Source organism: Mastigoproctus giganteus, chromosome 3 (genome assembly GCF_048544385.1).
Source record: "Mastigoproctus giganteus isolate SK-2022 chromosome 3, ASM4854438v1, whole genome shotgun sequence".
NCBI lineage: Eukaryota > Metazoa > Arthropoda > Arachnida > Uropygi > Thelyphonidae > Mastigoproctus > Mastigoproctus giganteus.
The window spans coordinates 217,277,554-217,300,627 of NC_143577.1; the positions used below are offsets into that span (position 1 = coordinate 217,277,554).

A 23,074-nucleotide genomic window follows, 5' to 3' on the forward strand; every position below is an offset into this window, starting at 1 on the left:
CAACTAAATGTGCAGAGGGCAAGGGCCGTAACCGACCAGGTTAGGCTGAAGGGTGACGAAATTAACGCAGACATCATCATCCTGCAGGAACAGTACACCCACTCCAAACTCGTCAGAGGGTATCCACTCAACTATAAATTAATTCAGGCAGAAGAAATCACTCCACGGGCTGCAATCCTAGTTAGAAATCCGGACATTACAGCCACCAAAATGTCCCACCTGTGCACAGCCTGTGCGGCTTGTGCCCAAGTCATCACCGCACTTGGCACCTTTTATGTCATTTCCCTATACTGCAGACCCGATGAGGACATCACCACAGCTGCCAGATACCTAGAACACGCCACCAACCTACTACGAGGAGAGAAAATCATTATTGGGGCTGATGCAAATTGCAATTCCCCGGCTTGGTACAGCCACACCCCCGACAGGCAAGGCACCAGGAATGGGCAGCTATTGGAGGAATTCATTGCGAGCGCTTCCATCGCTGTCCTCAACAGACCAACCAGCTGCCAACGTTCTGTAACCTCCGATTTGAGACAACAATCGATGTCTCCCTCGCCACCCGAAATATAGCAGGCAATGTCACTGATTGGACGGTCCAGGACGAGTGGACTACATCCGACCATAGGGTTCTGACCTATCAACTCAACAGGAACTTGCATCAACAACCACCTGCAGAAAGAATTCTACACCATTATGCACTGCAAACAGCAAACTGGGACCTGTTCCAAGAAACCCTGACAGCGAACAAGAATAGAAGAATACAAGAACTAACCACTCCCAGAAACCCTGATGACCTACAAAGGACCATCACAGGAATCGTTACAGAGGCTGCCAACATCTCGATCAAAAGAAAACGGCCGAAACTAGGGGCTGTGTCATGATGGAGCCATGAATTACAACAACTCCGCAAGGAAGTACAGAAAAAAAGGATAAACTTGCATCGTTACAGAGGCTGCCAACATCTCGATCAAAAGAAAACGGCCGAAACTAGGGGCTGTGTCATGATGGAGCCATGAATTACAACAACTCCGCAAGGAAGTACAGAAAAAAAGGATAAACTTGCAAAGGGCTAGACGGTCATGGCCTGCGTAGGAGGTAGAAGCGCACAGAAATCTATACAGAGAGGCACGAAACTCCTATACAGCCCTTATACGGAAAAACAAAAGAGAATCCTGGGAGAGGCTAGTGACAAATATGGGAAACACTGACCCCTGGGGTGTCGTGTACAAAGTAGTCACGAACAAACTCCCCAGAGGGGACGTTCTTACAACCACAGTTACACCACAAGGAGACGAAACTTGCTCGTGGGAAGCATCAATAAACAACATCTTAGATGCCACCTTCCATCCCCATGTAGAACCACAAACGGAGGAACAAATCCAGACCTGCATAAGCAATGACAATTACCAAGCAGAGAATGAAGAACCACAATTCACCAAAGACGAACTCATCCTGGCTGCCTCACGCATAACAGCAAAGAAATGAGTCGGAAATCATCAAAAAAGTCGCTGAAACAGAACCAGACCCGACTGCTCCAACTCTTCAACCTGTTTGAAAGCGGGATCATACCCGCAGGATTGGAAAACGACTAACGTCAAACTAATAATTAAAAATCCAACAAAACCACCAAAACAGCCATCCTCCTATAGACCAATAACTCTCCTCATCATCATTAGCAAACTCTTTGAACGATTATTACTATCAAGAACAAACCATCATTACCAACTGGCAAATCTAACCTCACCAAACCAGTGCGGATTTAAATCAGGTCGATCTACTGTTGACGCCCTCAAAAGCTTAATTACTCAAGCACAAGAAACGGAGAAAAAAATACTTCCTAACCATATCCATTGACTTTGCCGGAGCGTTCGACACCTTATGGTGGCCGAGCGTCCTGTTTCGACTGCGGCAGGGAGGGGTGCCTGGCAGTCTGTTCAATGTGCTCCGGAGCTACCTCACTGATAGAGAAATAAAGGTCAACACTCCATACAAAGAAATAAGAAGGAAAATCTTCAGAGGCTGCCCACAGGGATCAGTCCTAGGACTAACGTTGTGGAATCTCCTGATGGATGAATTCCTACATGAAGACATGGAAGGGGTCTGCTCGCAGGCTTTTGCGGACGACCTCGTCCTGACAATAGACTCTAATTCTAGAGCACAACTAGAAACACTGGCAAATTGCGCCGTGAAAATCCTCGAGGATTGGGCTAGCCTGCACCTACTCCAGATTTCACCAACAAAAACAAATTCTATACTCTTAAAGGTAGCACTGGACACCCGTAGATCACCCCAAATAAAGATTGGCACCACAACCTTACGGCTAAACACCGAACTTAAATATTTGGGAGTCATACTGGATACCCACTTATCGTTCAAACTTCACCCCAATTATCTCAGAAGAAAAATACGGAGCTGCATCGCCATGATAAACACGATTGCCCGACGAGACTGGGGACTAAAACAACGAACAATGATGCTCTATTACAAAGCAGCATTTCTACCAATTGTAACCTAGTCAGCGGGTGCATGATACAAAAAGGCCGGCACTGCTGTCAACCTACGAATCCCAGATTCTATACACAGAATAATGCTCCTCACTGCCACCCGTGCCTGCAGCACGGTGAGTACTCACGCCCTACAAATTATCACTGGAACCCTCCACATAGACCTCGAGGTGGTTAGGAGAGGCATATTCTACGAGCTTAGTAAGGGTACCGCTGGCACGCACCAGGACTTTGATGCAAACCCAGGAAACAACCGTGCGGCAGAAAAAAGCAGGCTTCAGGCCCACTTGCTGCAGGTATGGCAAACCCGGTGAGACGCCTCTACAAAAGGCCAGATAACCAGGAAGTTTTTTCCCCACTGTGGACAGATTCCATCCAAAGCTCCCAACTTGTATGATTCATTGCTGTCAGACCTGTTAGAGGGGACCTGTTAGCCATTAGAGGGGATTTTACAGAGGAAAATGAAAGACGAGGTGCTGAACAGTTTCTTGGGCATCACAACTGCAGGGAGGAGTGTTACTTAATCCGAATGAGAACAATTTAGAATTAAGACTCCCATGACCGGTATATAGAAAAGTAACATATAAGCCAGGATCGAATCAGTCCATGGAGGAGTGTCTGGATATTAATGGTAGGGCAGTTTATATGAGTGTTAAGATATGATACGAATTGGTATGCACCAGGTCTATTTGCAACTTACCTGCTCACAGGGCACTCTAAATGCCAAACTAACCGCACTGGGAATAGCGGACGATCCAAACTGCACCTGCGGCGAACAAGAAACGTGGACTCACCTAATGTTTGACTGCCACCAATATGACGATCTCCTCTGTCAACTGGTGACAAAATTGAAACACATCCCCCAAAGACCACGAACAATATATCCTGGTTGACAAAGAATCATACATAGCCTTCACCGATTATGCCCAGGAATTATTCGCTAGGCGTCGAACCATACAATCTCAACAAATGAACCCACAACCCAATCAAAACGCAAATGAAGACTCAGAGACGGAAACTGGATAATACGAAAGAAAACTGCAGAGGATTCACATAGCAACACTATGTTATGACAAAACTAAGGACGGAGACCAGAATTAAGCCCGCTAGTCACGGAAGCTGAAACACGATCACAAAATGTGACTACGCAGTACTAACAAAGAACAACATCTGAAATTTACAATGATAATGATACAAAATAAACACTGGACTTCGGAGTCCAGCAGACTGATTAGTACATCAGTTAAGAGAATCCAAAAATGGAAACAGTCTACAAACAAGCCAAAGTGATCATTCCCCAACAACCAACTAAGCATTACAAAGATTTATACTTCAAAAGAACAATTACAATTTCTGGTTCCCAAACAATAGAAAAGGCCGTAAACCCTTCCAGCTAAAATTCAAAAAACCCAGTAAAGTCTTTCCAACCAACCGACAGACGGCGGTATTTTTCTTTCAATTAACATTAAGTTAATATTTTACTGAACCTGAGGAGTAAGAATTATTTTCCTCCGTTTAAATATTTTCTCCGCATAGGTGGAGAAGGTAGCATAATATCAGGACAGATAAGTAATCTTGGCATTTCGAATACATTTGTGAGAAGCTAAAGTCCAGTGTTAAATCATCATTGGGTATGGTCCTGTTGAGTATGATTCATTGCTGTCAGACCTGTTAGAGGGGACCTGTTAGCCATTAGAGGGGATTTTACAGAGGAAAATGAAAGACGAGGTGCTGAACAGTTTCTTGGGCATCACAACTGCAGGGAGGAGTGTTACTTAATCCGAATGAGAACAATTTAGAATTAAGACTCCCATGACCGGTATATAGAAAAGTAACATATAAGCCAGGATCGAATCAGTCCATGGAGGAGTGTCTGGATATTAATGGTAGGGCAGTTTATATGAGTGTTAAGATATGATACGAATTGGACGCCGTTACATAGTTTTGCCTCAGGCACCACAAACACTAGCGCCAGTCCTGGACAGAGGTACCATAACTACGCAGAGTTGCCTAGAATAGAACCTCGAACCCTATGTGCGACTTTTTGGGGATGCGGTTAGCCCAGATTTTCTTTTTATGCACGACAACGCCACTGCAAATAGAGCTCAAGTGGTGGAGGAGTATCTTGAAACTGAAGATATACCATGCCGTGCACTATCACCAGATTTAATTGGGTATGGTCCACTGCTGTCAGACCTGTTTAGCCATTAGAGGGGACTTTACACTACTTATGTCATGTAAGCATATTTTCGAGCATCTTGTGTCGACTTCTGTAATGTGATCTTTTTTGAAAATCTTATACGACCACTATAAATGGTCCTTATACCTGTCCGAAGTTTCTCGCAGTTTTCTCATTTCATTGTTATTCTATAATAAACCACCATGCCAAATTTAGTTCCATCGTGTTCTATGTGTTTTAATTTTGTCGAGGAGTGTAATTTATTGGAGAGCATGTGTAGGTGATGTGGGAGGTTTTTTTTTTTTTTTTTTTTTGGCTGATGCTTTATAGGCTTGCACCATATGTCACTATTAATAATAATCTGTAGAGTCTAATAATAATATTCTCAGTTCTATTGTTTGAGCTCGCACTGTTTGCTGAAGTGCCACTTTCCATGGATTGCACATTCGTTTTGTCAGATAATTACCCCAGGGGCTCACATCTGGTGAGTATGGGCTTGGCACACCCAGGGTCCTGAGCCATTCTTTTCTTTCTTGGTGATTTTTTTTTTTTTTTTTTTTTGGCTGGTGCAGAATAAGCCTCAGGCTTCCTTGCACCGTATGGCTAATAATAATAATAATAATAATAATCGGAATGATCATGGATCATTTTTTTTTTTATAACCAGAATGATTTTAGCTTAAATTATATAGCAATCTGAAATCCGTTCCGATTTAATCCGACTCTGCTATGACTAACTTGTCTTTAAATTAGTTTTTGAAATTGGTTCATCTGCTAGAGTTCCAATAAATAAAAACAAATTAATTAATTGTATTTTTTCTATTTTTTTAATTAACAAAAGGACCGCCAGTTGTCAAATTCTATTGAATATTTTGGAACTGATTCTAAGGGCTAATCAAATCCAACTATTTATTCTGTTGACGCAAGTTAGTGAGCAATGGTTATTGGTTACTTTGACTGAAACAAAATACTTTTCGTATGTGAGCGTTGTTGCTCACTGAGCACCATAAGTTTGCGCTTATGGTTTTAACTTGGTCTAATTTTTAAATCAAATTACCCAAATAAATTGTGTCGGTTTGGTGTTTATTTGATGGCCGATGACGATCAGCTAAATGTTGACAGCATACTAAGCCGATTACTGGATGGTGGGTGTAGTATTTGAAGCAGTGTTAACTTTTATATAATTTTAAAACAAAATCTTGTGCATTGTACTTCAGTAAGCAAAAAGTCTGTTAAATGTTTTGTTTAAGTCATCAAACGTTTTTGATGTTTGCTTAAATTTTTCGAAATAGCTCTTGACGGTTAGGCGAGTAGGACCAAACATTTCTGTGATTGGTATCATGAATGCTATGAAAGGATCAGTGCTTTGGGTATTTGTACTTCTTTTTCTAAGATATTGATCCCAAAGGCTACGATCGTTTTTTTTTTTTTTTTTTTTATTCTTTTCTTTTTGGCATTCCTGGTGAGAGCTACAACTAGTGACGAAATTACCAATCCCCCCCCCCCCCCCCCAACCATGTGTTTTGGTTAGTTTGGGTTCCCGGTGACTCTTCGCCTTCCCTTCCTCTGTGGTGCAGACCTAGTGGTATGGTAATTAATTTTGGCACTGGTTACAATTAAGCCGAATTTTAAATTCAACGTTTTTAACCTTTATTATCATTAGAATATAAATATTGTGTAATTAGATTGGCGAGTTGTTAATGTTGGGATGTCTGATGTAGTCAAGTGGTAATATAGTAGTAATACTCATTTGAATTAACCGTGGTTGTGTTTCATGTGAACGCGCATTCCACATGATCAGAGTTTACAACTTCCGGTTAACGGTCAGCGTAACACACTTATTATTTTCATTATCCAAAATTTTTTGTTTTTATTTATTTGTTTGTGTATTATACAACAATGAGATTAAGATACACGTAAATATTATATTTAATTAACAACTACGACTATGTAAGTCTCACGACAGCCCACTATCTATTAATTTATGGAGCTGCGTGCTTATTTGTCACTACAAGATGGACAACCAGAATACCAGACTGGAGAAAACGTGTGTGCTCTGTTTCCGGTTAATTACAACCCCTAGTGTAAAGGCCTCTAACAATTTTATCTTTGATTTTTTTATTAGATCCTTTAAAGAGTAATAAAAAAAATTACTGATTTAAAAACTAATATTAGTTTAATTCATTATTTTTTAGCTTTCCTTTGAAATACTGTATAGCAGTTCATTGCTGACTATTTTTAGGACAAAAACAGGAATGCTAAATGTGATGATCCTCCCTGGATGCCTGTCTGGCCCTTTTGTTTATTATTATTATTATTATTATTAGCCAATATGGTGCAAGGAAGCCTGAGATCTTGCAAAAGATCAAATGTGATATATATATGTATATATATATTTTTTTTTTTTAAAAACAAACAATATTTGTTTTTTTAAAATATTTTAAATATATTTTATATTAAAATTTTTAATATAAATATAAATTAATATAATATTAATATAAATAAAAATATCTTTTATAAACTACTAGTGTTATCTAAAAAACAAAGATAATGAAGTTTTTTTTTTTTGTTTGTTTTTTTTTTTGCTGATGCTCTATAAGCTTGCTTTCTTCCATCATATGCCTCAACTAATGCTAATATATTTAGGCTTAAATATTAAACTTATTTAAATTTAAACTATAACTTTTACTGCTTATTTAAGTCATATAAATGGACATGATCTTAGAGACCACAAATTCAGAATTTATCTGAGTGTAGAAGTTCATGACTGGAGTTAATATAAGGACAGATCCTCAAGGTTCTTGTATCCCAATTCTTCCAGCACTTCCCTTGTAAAAGGCCAACCAACTGGAAGCATATGTGGGGTGTTCTGGCTTTGTGGAGTAGCAATTGCTTAATTGTTTTCGTAATATTCCCACTTGACCCTGTTTACATAAACAATGATACTATTTTCCTTCTAAGTCCATCATTTAAAAGCACACTGTAGATAGGATTGTCACCCCCTCTGGATTTCGTTGTCATTTTTCTGGGTCATGGAGTGGGGCATGCAGAAATTTTGTTGGTGGAGGAAGGGGGGCACTTGTATGTCACACACGCAGCTTTCTGAAGTTACACCATAGTTTTACATAACAAAGTAAAAATGTTCATATAAACGTGTCTGAAATAGTTATGGAATGGCTGTTTGAATTTTACAAAATGGCTATGGAGTTTTGAATGGTAAAAAATAATAAAAATATTAATATAATAAAAATAAGCTGACATGTACCCAGTATGAATAAGCATTTTACTAGGTGTGTGTCTGCTTATTTTTTATGATTCAGAAACAATGCAAAATTCTATAGCCATTTTTTAAAATTCAAATAGCCATAACTCTCTAACTGTTTGGAGCAGTTCAAAGAAAAGACTGAAAAGTTGAGCTCCAAAGGCTGGTTGCTTTGCCAAATGGGCTGTTGCATTCATTGCTACTTGTACAGAGTTTTTTGGCTAATTATGGAATTGTTAACTCCAGTATCCCCCAATTCACTTGATATCGCCACATGTGACTTTTGTTTCCTAGACTGAAAAAAAACCCTAAAAGGCATTGATTTGATAGTGTACAAATGGTAAAGAGTAATATAATGGCTTAGTTTTTGGTGATTTTAAACATTCTCTATATATTCTGGAATGACTGCTGTGTCAGAACAGTTTACAGTTAATCATTTCAACAGAGAATAAATCGTTAATTGTATTTATTATTATTCACTTGGGTTTTGGTTTTGGCCTACTGAAATGTGTGCACTCTTGCACTTGACCACTATGTCAGGCTTGACTCTCCAGAAGTGCTTCCAAGAATAGGAAAATCATTGGCTAAGTGCACGTCGTTCCCAGAAGGACACTGTTTTGAAGGGGATTGCCCGCCTCATTAGTATGCTTATTGTCATATTGTAGCAGTCCAGATACCTTTTTGGATACCCCTTGCTAGGAAATTACAATTTGCCACCCACCAGTGTTATTGCTTATAGCAGCCTGACCCTTTTCTTTGTTTTTATTATACTAGTATTTCATTGAAAAGTGCAAATACAACACTGGTACTGGCAGAATGAAAAAAAAATCATGAAAATCATTTAACTCTCCATTACTCATGCCCCTAAATGGAACAAATTTGCCCTCATAGCATCTGAGAGATATCACACTGTTTTAACTATGAAAAAATCAGCTTTTTTACTGATTTGAAAAATGGTGTTATATTAATTATGATTTTGAACAAATATAAATGAGAGAAACCAATAACAATGATGTTTTTACCATATATTTTTTTATAATTATCATGGTTACTCATCCCCTGAATTGAAACTGAAACACTCATGGCATATAGTAGATGCAGCATGAATGATTGTGTTTTTGTCAGCTGTTAGTGCTTAGTCAGCAAAACCAAAGTCCTATGGCAAGATTAGGCAGACAGCTCTAGCCAGCATCTCTTTGATGCAGTGTGGGAATGAGAGTTGCCTATAAGAAAAATAGATGCTTTTGCTAACCTGGCATTAAATGCTAAACAAAATGTGAATTTCTCGTAATTCATATTATATCGAAATGAAAACCAAAAATACAGAATATAATGAGTTAGAGAATATTAATGGGAAAAGACATGGGAGGATTTGATTTCATTTCCAAATTTAAAAAAAATAACAGAAAAATTTAAAGTGGCATCTGCCCTATGCCACTTTCGCAGTGGAAGGTTAACTAAGCAAATCTTAATATCATTATTACACAAAAATAATTTTTTAAAAGTTTTTAAAAACACATTTATGTCAGTTTGACTTGCATTTTATGACTTGGTGTGATATGATGCAATTCCATTTGTTGTTTTGCAACAGTGAAACAAAGTACATTGATGAGTTAGCATTAGCAAGGGCACATGATGCAAGAAAGCAAGCTTATATAGCATCAGCCAAAAAAAAAACACCCTTATTTCAACCATCCACTCGCTCCAAATGTTTGTCAAGTTCTGCCTTGAATCTGTTTAAGCTATCAACTTCTACAACGACAGATGGAAGTTTGTTCCAGCAATAAACCATCTGCTGGCTAAAGGCAAACTTCGGCACATCTATCCCGTCTTTCCTCAATTTGAATTTATACCCTCTCAGGTGATTGTTCTGAGCAAGAGGAAGAATCCCATCAGCATTGAGCATGCTCAAACCATTCAAGGCTTTATAAACCTCAATCAGATCACCTCGCAGGTGTCTAGTCTCCAGACACTGTAATTTATAAAACTTAAGCCTTTCTTTGTAAGAGCAACCCTTTGTTCCATTCACTAATCTTGTTGCCCTTCTCTGTACTCGTTCGAACAGCTCTACATCCTTCTTAAAATGAGGCCTCCAGACCTGTATACAGTACTCAATGTGTGGCCTGACCATTGCTTTATATAATCACCTCCTTATCCCTGCTAGAAAAATTCCTGTATATTATTGACAAGACACCATGAGCTACTCTTGCAGACCATCTGCACTGCTTAGAAAACTTCATATCTGCCTGCAAAATTACCCCCAGGTCCTTTTCATTCTCTACCACTGTCAGTGTGGTACCACAGAGTTGATATGTTACTCTGGGATTACTGCTGCCCATATGTAATACTTTACATTTGTCAATGTTAAACTTCATTTGCTACCTTTCAGCTCATCTGCTCAACTTTTCTAGATCCTGTTGCAGCAGTGTACTGTCATTAATGTCATTAACAACCCTGCCAACCTTCGTATCGTCTGCAAACTTGGACATTAAGCCTGATTTACCATCATCAGTATCATTTATAAATACAGAAAACAACAATGGACCCAACACTGAACCCTGAGGGACTCCACTAATAACATTAGTCCACGAAGAGCAGTGTCCATTGATTACCACTCTGTGTCTTCTCCCTCTCAACCATCCCTTTATCCATAGCAGCAATTTGCTTCCAATGCCACACTGCTCCAATTTTTGCAGCAGTCTTCCATGTGCAACAGTATTAAAGGCCTTTCTAAGATCCTAATATATGATATCAAAGTTATTCTTTGCATCCAGTTCCTTTGTGACTACATCATAGTATCCAATCAAATTAGTCAGACAAGACTTCCCCTTAACAAACCCATGCTGTGTCCGAGCTATAACTGAAGCTTGTCTAGATGATCCTGCAATGCTTCTTTAACCAGTGCCTCCATTAATTTCTCTGGAACAGAAGTTAAACTAACAGGTCTGTAATTACCTGTCTCCCTTTGATCCCCCTTTGCAGATTGGGGTCACATTTGCACATTCCAGTCCATGGGTACCCCTCCCGAGTCCAGGGAAGCTCTGATAATTATGGCTTAGGGTTTGCTTACTTCCTTTGCCACCTCCTTTAATATAACTGGATAGATTCCATCCACCCCAGCTGCCTTTCTTATGTTTATCTTCAACAATTTCTCCTCCACTTTACTCTCAGTTATTACAAGATTATCTAGCTTACTGCTAGAGTTGAATACACCTCTGGCATTCCCCTCCCTGAATAACTCCTCATGTGTGAATGTAGATGCAAAATATTCATTTAATTTGTTAGCTACCTGAGCAGGATCATCAACAGTTGAACCATTGATATCAAGTGGACCAATCTGATTCATCCCCTTCCTTCTAGAGTTTAACATAAGTAAAGAACTCTTTGCTGTTTTTCTTTGCATCCTTTGCCAAAGATTTCTCGTAATCTGCCTTCGCCTGCCTAACCTCTTTTGTAACTTGGTTACAGACCAGCTTATATCTATCATAGGCTTCTGTGTCACATGTTAATTTATATGTATTCCATGCATTTTTCTTCTCTGTCAAATGTCTAATTAATTCATCTGACATCCATTTAGGCCTAAATCTTGAACAATATTTCTTTGTTGGTATGAAAAGCCTAGTAGCTTCCAAGATTAATTCTTTGAATGCTTCCCATTTTGAATTTGCCGTTGGTAACATCATCATTTGGTCCCACCATATAGAATTTAAATACTGTGTCAGACCACCGTAGTCACCTTTACGAAAGCAAAAACCCTTCCCTTTACCCTTGATGGTAGTTACCTCTTTGAGTAAATCCCAGTTCAGCACACTGTGATCACTGCCACTTAGTGGTTCCTTTTTCTGCAGATTCTTGATGCATGAAGAATCACTACTGATAATCTGATCAAGAGTATTACTCCCTCTAGTTGCCTTTCGAACATGCTGCTGTAGGAAACAATCATCCAATAAATCCCCAAAAGCTTTGCTAGTGTGTGTGTGTGACCAACGCACAAATTCCAGTCAATCTCTGGGAAATTAAAATCCCCCATTATAAGACACTCTGATTTACTGGCCCACTCTATTTCTCTGCACAATTGCTCATTATACTCATCAGATTCACTTGGCCTATAACACACACCTACTCTCATTTTTCCTTTCTCAGTGCGGCACCTCCGTAGCCAGGTGGGCAGGAGCAGCAGTGCGTAGCACACGCTTCTTGATCAGACCGGGGTTCGAGCCCGTGACCACCAAATACAGAGGATGCGGAAAGGTCAGGAAATGACCACTGCATATCCCCGGAGCAATATGGCCTTAGTTGCTAATGCTCCTAAAAACCAAATAATAACAACTTTCCCAGTGCTTATGTCACACCAAACAGACTCAACATTACATTGTTCACCAACATTAATTAGATGCACTTCCTTAGATTTTGTGTTTCTTTACTAACAGCATAATCCCTCCTCCATTTCTGTCCTGTCTATCCTTTCTGTACACATTGTACTCCCCAAATTCCAATTCTGCACTGCTTATGTCTGTGTGACACCATGTCTCTGATATCCCAACAATATCTGCCTTTGATGTCTTGACTAGCACTTCAAGCTCATCGAATTTATTAACTATACTCCTAGCATTGGTGTATGTGCAAGTATACATGCACCTGTTTCTACTCTTAGTTACTCCAACACAGCCTAACAGAGTTAATCTACTTCCCCAAGAACAGGGCTGTGCAAGGGTACTTGGAAGCCTGGATGCAAAAGGGGTTAAGGGGCTTTATTTATTTATGTTTAAACTGTAATGGCTCCTTTGATTGGGGGTCCCTATATCGGGGACCCTGGTGCAGCACATTCAGTGCACCCTCCATTTGCACGGCCCCTGCTGAAGAAGTTCAGGGCTGAACATCTTTGTTAAAATGGTTGCTAAAAGTTAAAATTCAGTGGCCTAGTGATGGGTGTTGTCAGTGCCAGAACAGGGATGTGGCAGATAGGACACTTGAGTGGTACCACAGTCAAGGTAGTAGAGAATGAAAAAAGGCCTGGGGTAATTATGCGGTGCGATATGAAGTTCTCTGAGCAGTGCAGACAAGCAATTGGGACAGCTGATGGGGGAGTCTATCAGTGATTTACAGAAATTTTTCCAGGTGGGAAAAGGAGGTGATTACCTTGCATAAGACATTGGTTAGGCTGCATCTTGAGTTCTGCATACAAGTCTCAAAGCCTCATTTTAAGGATGTAGATCTGTTGGAATGGGTACAGCGAAGAGCAAGAAGATTAGTCAATAACATAATTAGGTACATTCATCATGAAAGAATTCAGTTCTGCAAATTGCAGTGCTTGGAAACTAGGCACTTGTGAGGAGACCTGATTGAACTATTTAAGGCTTTAAATATGAATAAACCTAATGCTGATGGCATCTTTATTCTTGCTCATACAACACCAATAAGCAAACATAAATTTAAATTGAAAATGGATTTCTGCAGGATAGGCGTGCCAAAATGTGCTTTCAGCCAGGGAGTAATCAATTGTTGAAATAAACTTCCATCTATTTCTATAGAAGTGGGTAGTTTGAATATCTTAACAAAAGATTATACAAATTATTAGAGGGGATACATGATGGTTAAAGATGTTAAATACCATGTCGTAAGACTTCTCACGTTTGAAATAATTATGTTAAGCTCATAATTAAATTATTAAAAGAAAAATGTGATTAGAACATCAGCAGTAATTCTTATCACAGAAGTTAGCTTCAGTTCTAAAATGTATTTTAACATAATGTAATCCATAATTAATAAAAGGATGGATTCATCCTTTGTTTTTGTATTGGGATGTATATTAGCATTAACATTAGCATTAGTAGAGGCATATGATGCAAGAAAAGCAAGCTTATATATAACATCAGCCAAAAAAAAAAAAAACCTTCCCATTTCACCCATCCATTCACTTCAAATGCTTGTCTAGTTCTGCCCTGGAACTTATTTAAGTTTTTGAACTCCACTATGATGACAGATGGAAGTTTGTTCCAACTATCAACCACCCGCTCGCTAAAGGCAAATTTCTGCCCGTCTTTTCCCAATTAATTTATGTCCCCTCAGGTGAGTAATTTGAGCAAGAGGAAGAATCCCATCAGTATTGAGCTTGCTCAAACCATTCAAGGCCTTATACACCTCAATTAGATCACCTCGCAGGTGCCTAGTCTCCAGGTGCTGCAATTTGCAGATATTAAGTATATCTTGGTAAGAACAACCCTTTGTTCCACTCACCAATCTTGTTGCCCTTCTCTGTACTCGTTCTAGCAGCTCTACATCCTTCCTAAAATGAGGCCTCCAGACCTGTATGCAGTATTCAAGGTGTGGCCTGACCATTGCCTTATACACAGGAACAATCACCTCCTTATCCCTGCTAGCAAAATTTCTGTATATCAATGACAAGACACCATGAGCTACTCTTGCAGCCTATCTGCACTGCTCAAAAAAAAACTTCATATCTGACTGTACAGTTATCCCCATTTCCTTTTCATTCTCTACTACCCTGAGTGTAGTACCATACAGTTGGTACATTACTCTGGGGTTACTGCTACCCATGTGCATTACTTTACATTTGTCTCAACTTTTCTAGACTCTGTTGCAGTAGTATACTCTCAGTACTGTCATTAACAGCCTCATTTTGTCTGAAAACTTAGACATTAACCCTGATATACCTTCACGAATATCATTGATAAATACAGAAAACAACACTGGGCCCAACACCGAAACCTTTGTGGACTACTCCACTAATAACATTAGTCCATGAAGAGCAGTGTCCATTGATTACCAGTCTTTCTTCTCCCACCCAACCATCCTTTTATCCATTGCAGCAACTTGCCCTTAATGCCATATTGCTCCAATTTGTACTGTAGTCTTCCATGTTCAACAGTAACAAAAGCTTTCCTAAAATCCAAGTATATGATATCAAAATTATTTTTTGCATCCAGTTCCTTTGTGACCACATCATAGTATCCAATCAGATTTGTCAGACAAGGCATACCCTTAACAATTCCATGTTGTGTCTGAACTAGAACTGCAGTCTTGTTTAGATGATCCTGCAGTGCTTCTAACCAGTGACTCCATTATTTTCCCTGGAACAGGAGTTAAACTAACAGGTCTGTAATTATTCATGTTACCCTTTCATCCCCCTTTGTGAATTGGGGCACACATTTGCACATCTCCAGTCTATGGAGACCTCTCTGAGTCCAAGGAAGCTTTCATAATTATGGTTAAGGGTTTGCTTAATTCCTTTGCTGCCTCCTTTAATAGAACTGGATAGATCCCATTCACCCCAGGTACCTTTTTTATGTTCAATTTTAACAATTTCTCCTCTGGTTTGCTTTCAGTTATTACAAAATCATTTAGCTCCCTGCTAGAGTTTGATAAGCTTCTGGCCTCCAATTCCCTGAAGACTTCCTCATGTGTGAATGTAGATGCATAATACTCATTCAGTTTTTCAGCTACCTCAGCAGGTTCATCAGCAATCAATTAGGAAAACAAGATAGAGTGAATCTAAGGGCTAGAACCAGTATAGGAAAATTGTTTTGTTTACAGATGTTGCAAATGCATAACATGCAAAAAAATTTGGAATAATTCTGGGATTGAGGAGTGTAATTATACCTCTCCCACCAGTGGCACATTATCCTATAGGCAAAAAAGAAATCTGCCTAGGGCCCCGATCAGAGAGGAGCCCCAAAATCAGTTTCAAAAATTCAGTGCTGTTTTTCACTAATATTTTTTAAGTGATTTTTATCAGAAACTGAACTTTCTACCTGCCAAGGTCAGTGAACTTTACTTGAAGATTAATTTGAAAATTGTTTTTTTTTTTCAAAAATGGTTTTCCAATTTTGATGAAATTTTATCTTTAGTTCTTATGTCATATAATTTATTTTGTTGTCAGAATAAAATGAAATTGAAATGTTCTTTATTAGTTTTTCTTTAGATGGGGCCCCTAAATTCCATTTTGCCTTGGTTCCCATGAAGGTGTAGATGGGGTTCCCAAATTCCATTTTGTGTTGTCTTGAAGATATAATGCTTCACTGTTCCCCATGTAAAACCCACTCTCAGTGAAAAGTCATGATAAATTATGGCAGTTTTCCTTGAACTTTGAAATAGCATTCAGTATTATTCACTAAATTTCCTAAGGAAAAATTTTTCTTATGTGACCCACTGCAGAAGTTTGCCTTCAGCCAGCGGGTGGTTGATTGTTAGAACAGCCTTCCATCTGTCATTGTAGAAGTGGAAGGGTTGAATAAATTCAAGGGAGAACTAGACAAATTCTTGGAGGGTATGGTTGGGTGAACTGTTTTTTTTTTTTACTGATGTCTTATAAGCTTTCTTTCTTGCATCATTGGCCATTACTACTGCTGCTACACTGTAATATTGTTTTAATTATTGTTTCACTGCTACTTGCATAAAAAAGGCTAATATATGTGTAAGCTATTTCATGAAGCGATAGCCAAATGTCAGGAGATTATTAATTAGGTGATTTTGAATATAAACTTTTAATTTAATTTTTCAATATTTTTTTCAGGGTGAGTTCAAAATCTAATTTTATATACACCGATGAGCCAAAACATTATGACCACCTACCTAATATGATGTTGGTCCTCCACATGCAGTCAAAAGAGCCCATACCCAGCAAGGCATGGACACTACAAGATTTCTAAATGTCTTGTGGTATCGGATACTAACGTGTAACCAGCAGATCCTTTAACTCCTGTAAGGTCCGTGGTTGGGACGCCGTAGTGTAGATCAGAGTTGCTGTTCCAACACAAACCACAGATGCTCGATGGGATTGATGTCTGGGGAATTTGGAGGCTAGGGCAATACCTGGAAGTCTTCCTCATGTTCCACGAACCAGTCTCGAACAATCCGGATGATGTGCCATGGTGCATTATCCTGCTGAAAGATGGCACCGCCAGAGGGGAAGACTGTTGCCATGAAAGGGTGTACCTGGTCAGCAGTGATGTTTAGGTAGGTGGTAGATGTCAGAGTGTCCGGCACATGGATGACTTGACCCAGGTTATCCCAGCAGAACATCACCCAAAGCATGACACCACCGCTGCCGTCTTGTTTTCGTCCCCTGGTGCATCCAGGCGGCATCACTTCCTCATATAAATGACGCATGTGTACTGATGCCTTATAAGCTTGCTTTTGTGTATAAGCTTACACAAGTACCCAGCTATCCACATGGTGTAACAGGAAACTTGATTCATCAAGGCGACCTTCTCCCAATTACTCAAGGTCCAGTTTCGATGCTTGCTTGCCCATTCTAGGCATTGTCACCAGTGAACCGTGGTTAGCATGGGCACTCGGAGTGGCCTGTGGCTATGCAGCCCCATTTTCAGCAAGGTTTGATGTACTGTGTGTGTGTTGTGACACATTACTCCCGTCACCAGCATTCCAATTACTGGCTAGTTGCGCTACAGTCGCCCTTCTGTTGCCATGTACCATCTGGGAGAGCCTTTGCTCACCTCGAGCATCAATGAGCCGTGGTCATCCAATACTTCGCTGGCGGTTCGTGGGTTTTCCCACCTCGGACCATTTTCGTTAGGTACTAACCATGGCTGACCGTGAGCATCCCACCAGCCGTGCTGTTTCCGATATGCTCTGACCCAGTCGTCTAGCCATTACAATTTGGCCTTTGTCAAACTCGCTAAGTCCGCTGCCCTTCTCATCTGATGAACAAGAGTAACACTGATTAACAGAGCTCAGTATCAGATGTTTTTTATACCGTGTCCCGATTTGCACACGCGGCGTAGTTCACCTGCACTTGCTTCAATTTGCTTAACGACTTGCTGGTCATAATGTTTTGGCTCATCAATGTATAATAGAATGTATTCTATTTTAGCATATACTTGATTATTGACCAATAAACTGGTATTTATTATTTATTTATTTTCACAAATCATGTATTTCATTCTCGGGCATTAGAAATTATGAGATAAGGTTTTCAGATGAATTCCCCTTCTACTTTCACCCCTCACTTCATGTCTGCCAACAAGAGAATACCTGAATCAGTTATATCCTAATTACTGGAGTAGATGTGACAAATAAGCCTAAACACCAATGTATCAAGATCTCATGCAGCCTGATTTTTTCTTATGGAAGCACAATAAGAACTTTTGCATTGAATTATGAATACAGCTACTTACATATAGGTAGGCACATTATAGCCTCAGTTGCTAATGCGCCAATAAAACCCAAAGCAAACCAACCAAATGTACATTGATTTTCTCAACATATTCAAAACATAAAGTATTATGAAATATGCAAAGTTGTGTATATTGAGAATGGTGCCAGCAGTTTTGAGCAGTACTTAGCATAACTGAAATATAGCATCCTGACAGTATTTATATGCAATTTACTCTAGTTATATATGATGTGTAACAAAAAATTACTGTCACCTATTTCCATTACGTACTGTATCTTGTTAAAAACAAAAACACATATGAATTTGAGTTTTTTTGTTTTCATTTATCAGCTTTTCAGTACATTTAAAGTTAAGCATGTATGCTGGCCTGTTACAATTGAGAATGAGATGTGTGTTTGTGTAACATTTTCAACCTAAAATTATTTAATTAAAAATCTCCTGAACGTCGACTGTTGTTTCTCTGCACACGAGTATTATGCATATAGTCATGGAAAGACTTTTAAATGCAAAATTGTAATTTAAGAATATAAATTAGGCAATTAAAACATAGTCAGTAAATTTTTTTTCTTAAAAGAGGGCCTTAAACTGTCAAGATTATCTTCTGTTTTTTGGAATATCTGTAGACCTTGAATATGTGTATTAAAAATTTGCCGTTTTCTGCAGACCTGGCAAAAATCAAAAGAATTCGCAAAATAATTACTTCAACAGTGATGATTCTTATATGACATTATTTCTGTCAGATTACAGTGTTATGTTCACGCAACTGTTGAATCTCCTTCTAGTCATCACCTTCAAAGCAGACATCAGGCAGTAGTCATCTGAAGCATGGGAGTACCCATTTTACTATTGCATGTAACTTTCTGGATGTCACACCTTGTCAGTTTGAGCCAACCATACAATCTGGAACTCTGAGTGACTGTACATGATATCATGTAAGCTTGCCTACTTACTAAAGTCTGTAAGCTAACGCATATCTTAATGATTTGCTTATTTTTATTTTACTAAATTTTTTTCAGCTTTAGTGCATGACTGCCTGCACTAATTTAAATATGTGTGTGTTTGTGTGGCTGCCTTGCATGTTATAGTAGCATATTTCTTGTGAACAGCAGTGTGAAATCAAGATTAAAAACATTAATAGGAATGCATTATGTATGTAGGCCTTGCACGTTGCTTTCATTAAATTAAGATTTAGAGATAGAAATTACAGCTATCAATACTGTTCCAAAAGAAGAGCAGTTTCAAACCTGTGATTATATTTACCATTAATGGATGCCGAGGGATGCATGGGAAAAATCTGACATTGAAGCAGAAATTTTTTGTTGTAGCAATTAATGAAATTCTACATTGCTCTCATATTTTATAACACACAAACAAAAAATACAGAAATAGCAATATTTTCTAATGCGGTTTACATCCATGATAAATAAAAATATGTCTTACTTTGTTGGAGAGAAAGAAAAAAAAAAAAAACCAAAAAAATCTTTAAGCAGTTTGCAATCTCAAACGAGGTTGAATCTTTTGGTCAGGGGGCAACAAAATCAAAAAAAAAGCATGAAAATTCTAATTTTTTGAATCCTCCAATACAGCAGTTCTCAAACTTTTTCGTCATTGGTCTAGTATTGATGAAAATATGATGATAGAAATTGTGGGTGGGCTATATGTAGGGTTAATGCTGTGATATCACTGATATATATACATGTATATGTATGCATTGCACAACATACATATTAGAAAACAACACCTCAATAAATTTCGATATGAAAACATCAGCGGGCTGTATACAAAAAGCTTGCAGGCCACACTTTGTGAGTCCTTGCTGTAATGGGTGTGCTGTTGTATTATGTTTCAACACTCTGTATTTTTAGGAAATGCAAGAAATAGTTTAAAATTAGACATTATTTAATGCTAGTCTTTGCTCCATTTATTATTGCTATTATTTTATGTTGTTCTTTACTCTAACTTTATATAAAAGAATGAAAAATATTAACAGCAGTAGTGTTGAGTAGTGTTATCTAAAAAAAAACATTTAACTGATACTTCATTTCTACCGTGAGTAGCAATACAGATAAAACTGAAACTTAATTTTAAACAAACATCAATATACAAGTGGACACATGGTATTTTGTACACCAGCATGGAATCTTTCTGGATGCTACATGTAATGCAATGGAGATAAAAGATTTTTTTTTTAATGGCTGTGCTTCTCCAATTACCTACGAGGGGGTATCAAAAAGTTTGTATCCTGACCTAGATAAAACATCAGTAGGAAAATGCCATTTTTAATATAAGTTGTCTATGTATTCAATAACTAATATGTGAAATTTCATTCCCGTAGGTGATCATACACCAGAGGCAGAGCCTGGAATCTGAGGAAGGACGCTATAGTTGACAAAGTGGAGTATCGAGCAGTGATCAAGTTCCTGCATTTGCAGGACAAGAAAGCTCAGGAAATTGACGAAGAAATGAAAGCTGTGTATGGGCAGAATTGTCCATCCTATGACACTAAAAAAGTGGAAATGGGAGTTCCAGTATGGTCATACAAGTGCCTTTGACGAGCCAAGAGAAAGAAGGCCATCAACATCCACAGACAGTGAGACAGCTGCAAAGGTTGAACAACTGGTGCTTAGTGACAGACATGTGACAATTCATTTCATTGCAAATGCAGTGGGAATTAATTATGGGTCTTCCCACAGCATTTTACATTACCATCTGCGCATGTCTAAGGTCTCCGCACAATGGGTTCCAAGATTGCTGATGCCTTTGCAGAAGCAATGTCGAATGCAGTGTTCTTGCCAACTGTTGGATTTGTGTAATGCAGATGTTGAGAACTTTTTTTGATTGATTAATGACGAATGCTGGGTGTACCAGTATGATCCTGATACTAAAGACACGTCAAAGCAGTGGAGGGAAGTCATCTCAGAAAGTCATCAATGAAGTGGAATCGTAAAGGCATGAAACAACTGATCCATTGATGAGAGAAATGTGTTACTATACATGGAGAGTACATAGAACAGGATTAAAGTTCCTGTGAAGTTTCACCTTTCTAGGGCTATTATTCCTATGTAAGGGTATGAACTTTTTGATACCCCCTTGTATATAATTCGCTTTTGTCCTTCCCACTGTCTGTGATGCTCTTTGAACACAAATAACCAAAGACTAAAATTTTTGACCTGATTTCTTTTGCAGTTGGTTTTATTTAGTAGTAAAATTGAAATAAAATAAATTTCCAAAGAAAATTTTTCAAAAATTCTAAAAAATTTTCAGAGTGATTTTAAAATCCTGAGAATTGATTTAGTTTCCAGTGAAACTAACTTGCCATTTACTTTGAACAGAAGACAATTTCTTAGCATTTGTCATCACAATCAACAAATCTGAGGGTCAGACGAATGAAGTTGGCATTTTTGCTCATGGACAACTTTACATAGCAGTTTCCAGGTCCAGATAATTTTTGTGCAATAATTATTTTTTTAAAGGAGGATATAGTTATACACACAAAAAAATTATCTCAGATTTCGTTTTTAGCCATCTTGTTATCAGAGACCGTCCCGTTGACACCTTAGCTAGCAGCGAAGGGAACCAAGGGAGAGGTCACTTCGATATTAGCCTTTACTTCTTCTCAGAAACAGTTTTGGCAAAATATTTACCACAGGTATTTTAGTTAAAAAAAGAAAAAAAAAAACAGCACTAATGCAACCTATTATTATTATTAGCCATATGGTGAAAGGAGAGAGAGAGAATTAGAGTGAGTTACAAATAGAAGGGAATCACCAAGAAAGGGAAGAATGATGATATCCATTACTCGCCAGATGTGAACCTCTGGGGTGATTGAAACAGAATACTGTACCGACACACTGAAATTCATGCTGACATGATTCTAATTGATATTTTAATTTTAAAGTTTGTTATTTAAATTTTTTTTGGTTGCATAGAACAAACCAGCATGCAAGTTTGGTTAAAAAAACTTAGGAACTTGAAAGGTCTTTAGAGTGTGTTGAGATATCGCAACACGAAGAACATTCTATTCTGATGTCTAACATTCTCAGCTGAGAATGTTTCACATCAGAATAGAATGTTTTTTTATTGCAGCAATCGCATTCAGAAACAGTTTTTCATTTTTGTTAACATTTAATTAATATCTAGTAGAAGTTCCAGGTAATTTTAAATCTCTCAGCAATTGTACTAAACACATAGCTACATTCAGTATTTATTATGTAGATGTGAGTTGGCTGTTATTTTTGTATTTTTTTTTTTCTGTTCAAGTTTGCACTATTTGAAGGATGATTACATTAAATAAGAAATTTGCTTTTTCATTTAAAAAATTTTTTATTAAAAAAGTCAGTGCTAATTTTTTTAAGTTCTTCAATTATTCAAAATTTTCAACTTTCTAAATCAGAGGAATACTTCTGCATAAGCAGCAGTATTCCTCTTATTTAGAATGGGAGACATATTGCAAACTGGAATTACCTGTTTATAGGATAAAAATTCCATTACAATACATACAGTTGGCATAATTTGAGAGGGCACATTATATAGAGGTCCTTCCCTGCATGTCAGGAGATATTTACTTTTTAGTGTTTGTGCAAACTCCCAAAATTAGACCATATACTTGCTTGGCAGTTACTAAATGCTAACTGAACAATTAACCTCTGATAATCTATAGTAAATGATAAGAGATTAACTCTCGTAATTTAATGTTGGTTATGTCTTTAATAAAAATTTTATTCCCTTCATTAAATCTTTAATAATTGGCAATAAAATGAATGGAAAATGTTGCTTATATCTTACTTGTCCATACTTGTGAATTGATTGCTGTAAAAATCCAAAGAACAATAACATTAAGCTGAAAAAAATTATTCATTCATCAAAATGAATAAGTTCTTCATAAACTTTCTAATAGAACTTAATAAAGAAAACATTAGTGAAGAACAAGTTGAATTTAGATATAGTATTTGGTCAACTGTTACAGTTGAG

The 23,074-nt window shown here is 38.0% G+C and overlaps 1 protein-coding gene across 7 annotated transcripts in view; it reads left to right on the forward strand.

The window, feature by feature from the left end:
* The first annotated feature begins 5,661 nt into the window (after nucleotides 1-5,661).
* LOC150088719 (serine/threonine-protein phosphatase alpha-2 isoform) overlaps nucleotides 5,662-23,074 on the forward strand; it is a 75,889-nt gene continuing 58,476 nt past the window's right edge. For 2 of the 7 annotated variants that reach the window (XM_090370870.1, XM_090370876.1), the window contains exon 1: nucleotides 5,662-5,830. In XM_090370870.1, the coding sequence (XP_090226996.1) occupies nucleotides 5,776-5,830 (55 nt within the window). In that variant the 5' untranslated portion in view covers nucleotides 5,662-5,775. Of the gene's footprint in view, nucleotides 5,831-6,215; nucleotides 6,271-6,660; nucleotides 6,770-16,370; nucleotides 16,432-18,885; nucleotides 19,036-23,074 lie in introns of those variants that run through there. The other 5 variants (XM_090370871.1, XM_090370874.1, XM_090370873.1 and 2 more) reach the window with 5 other exon arrangements.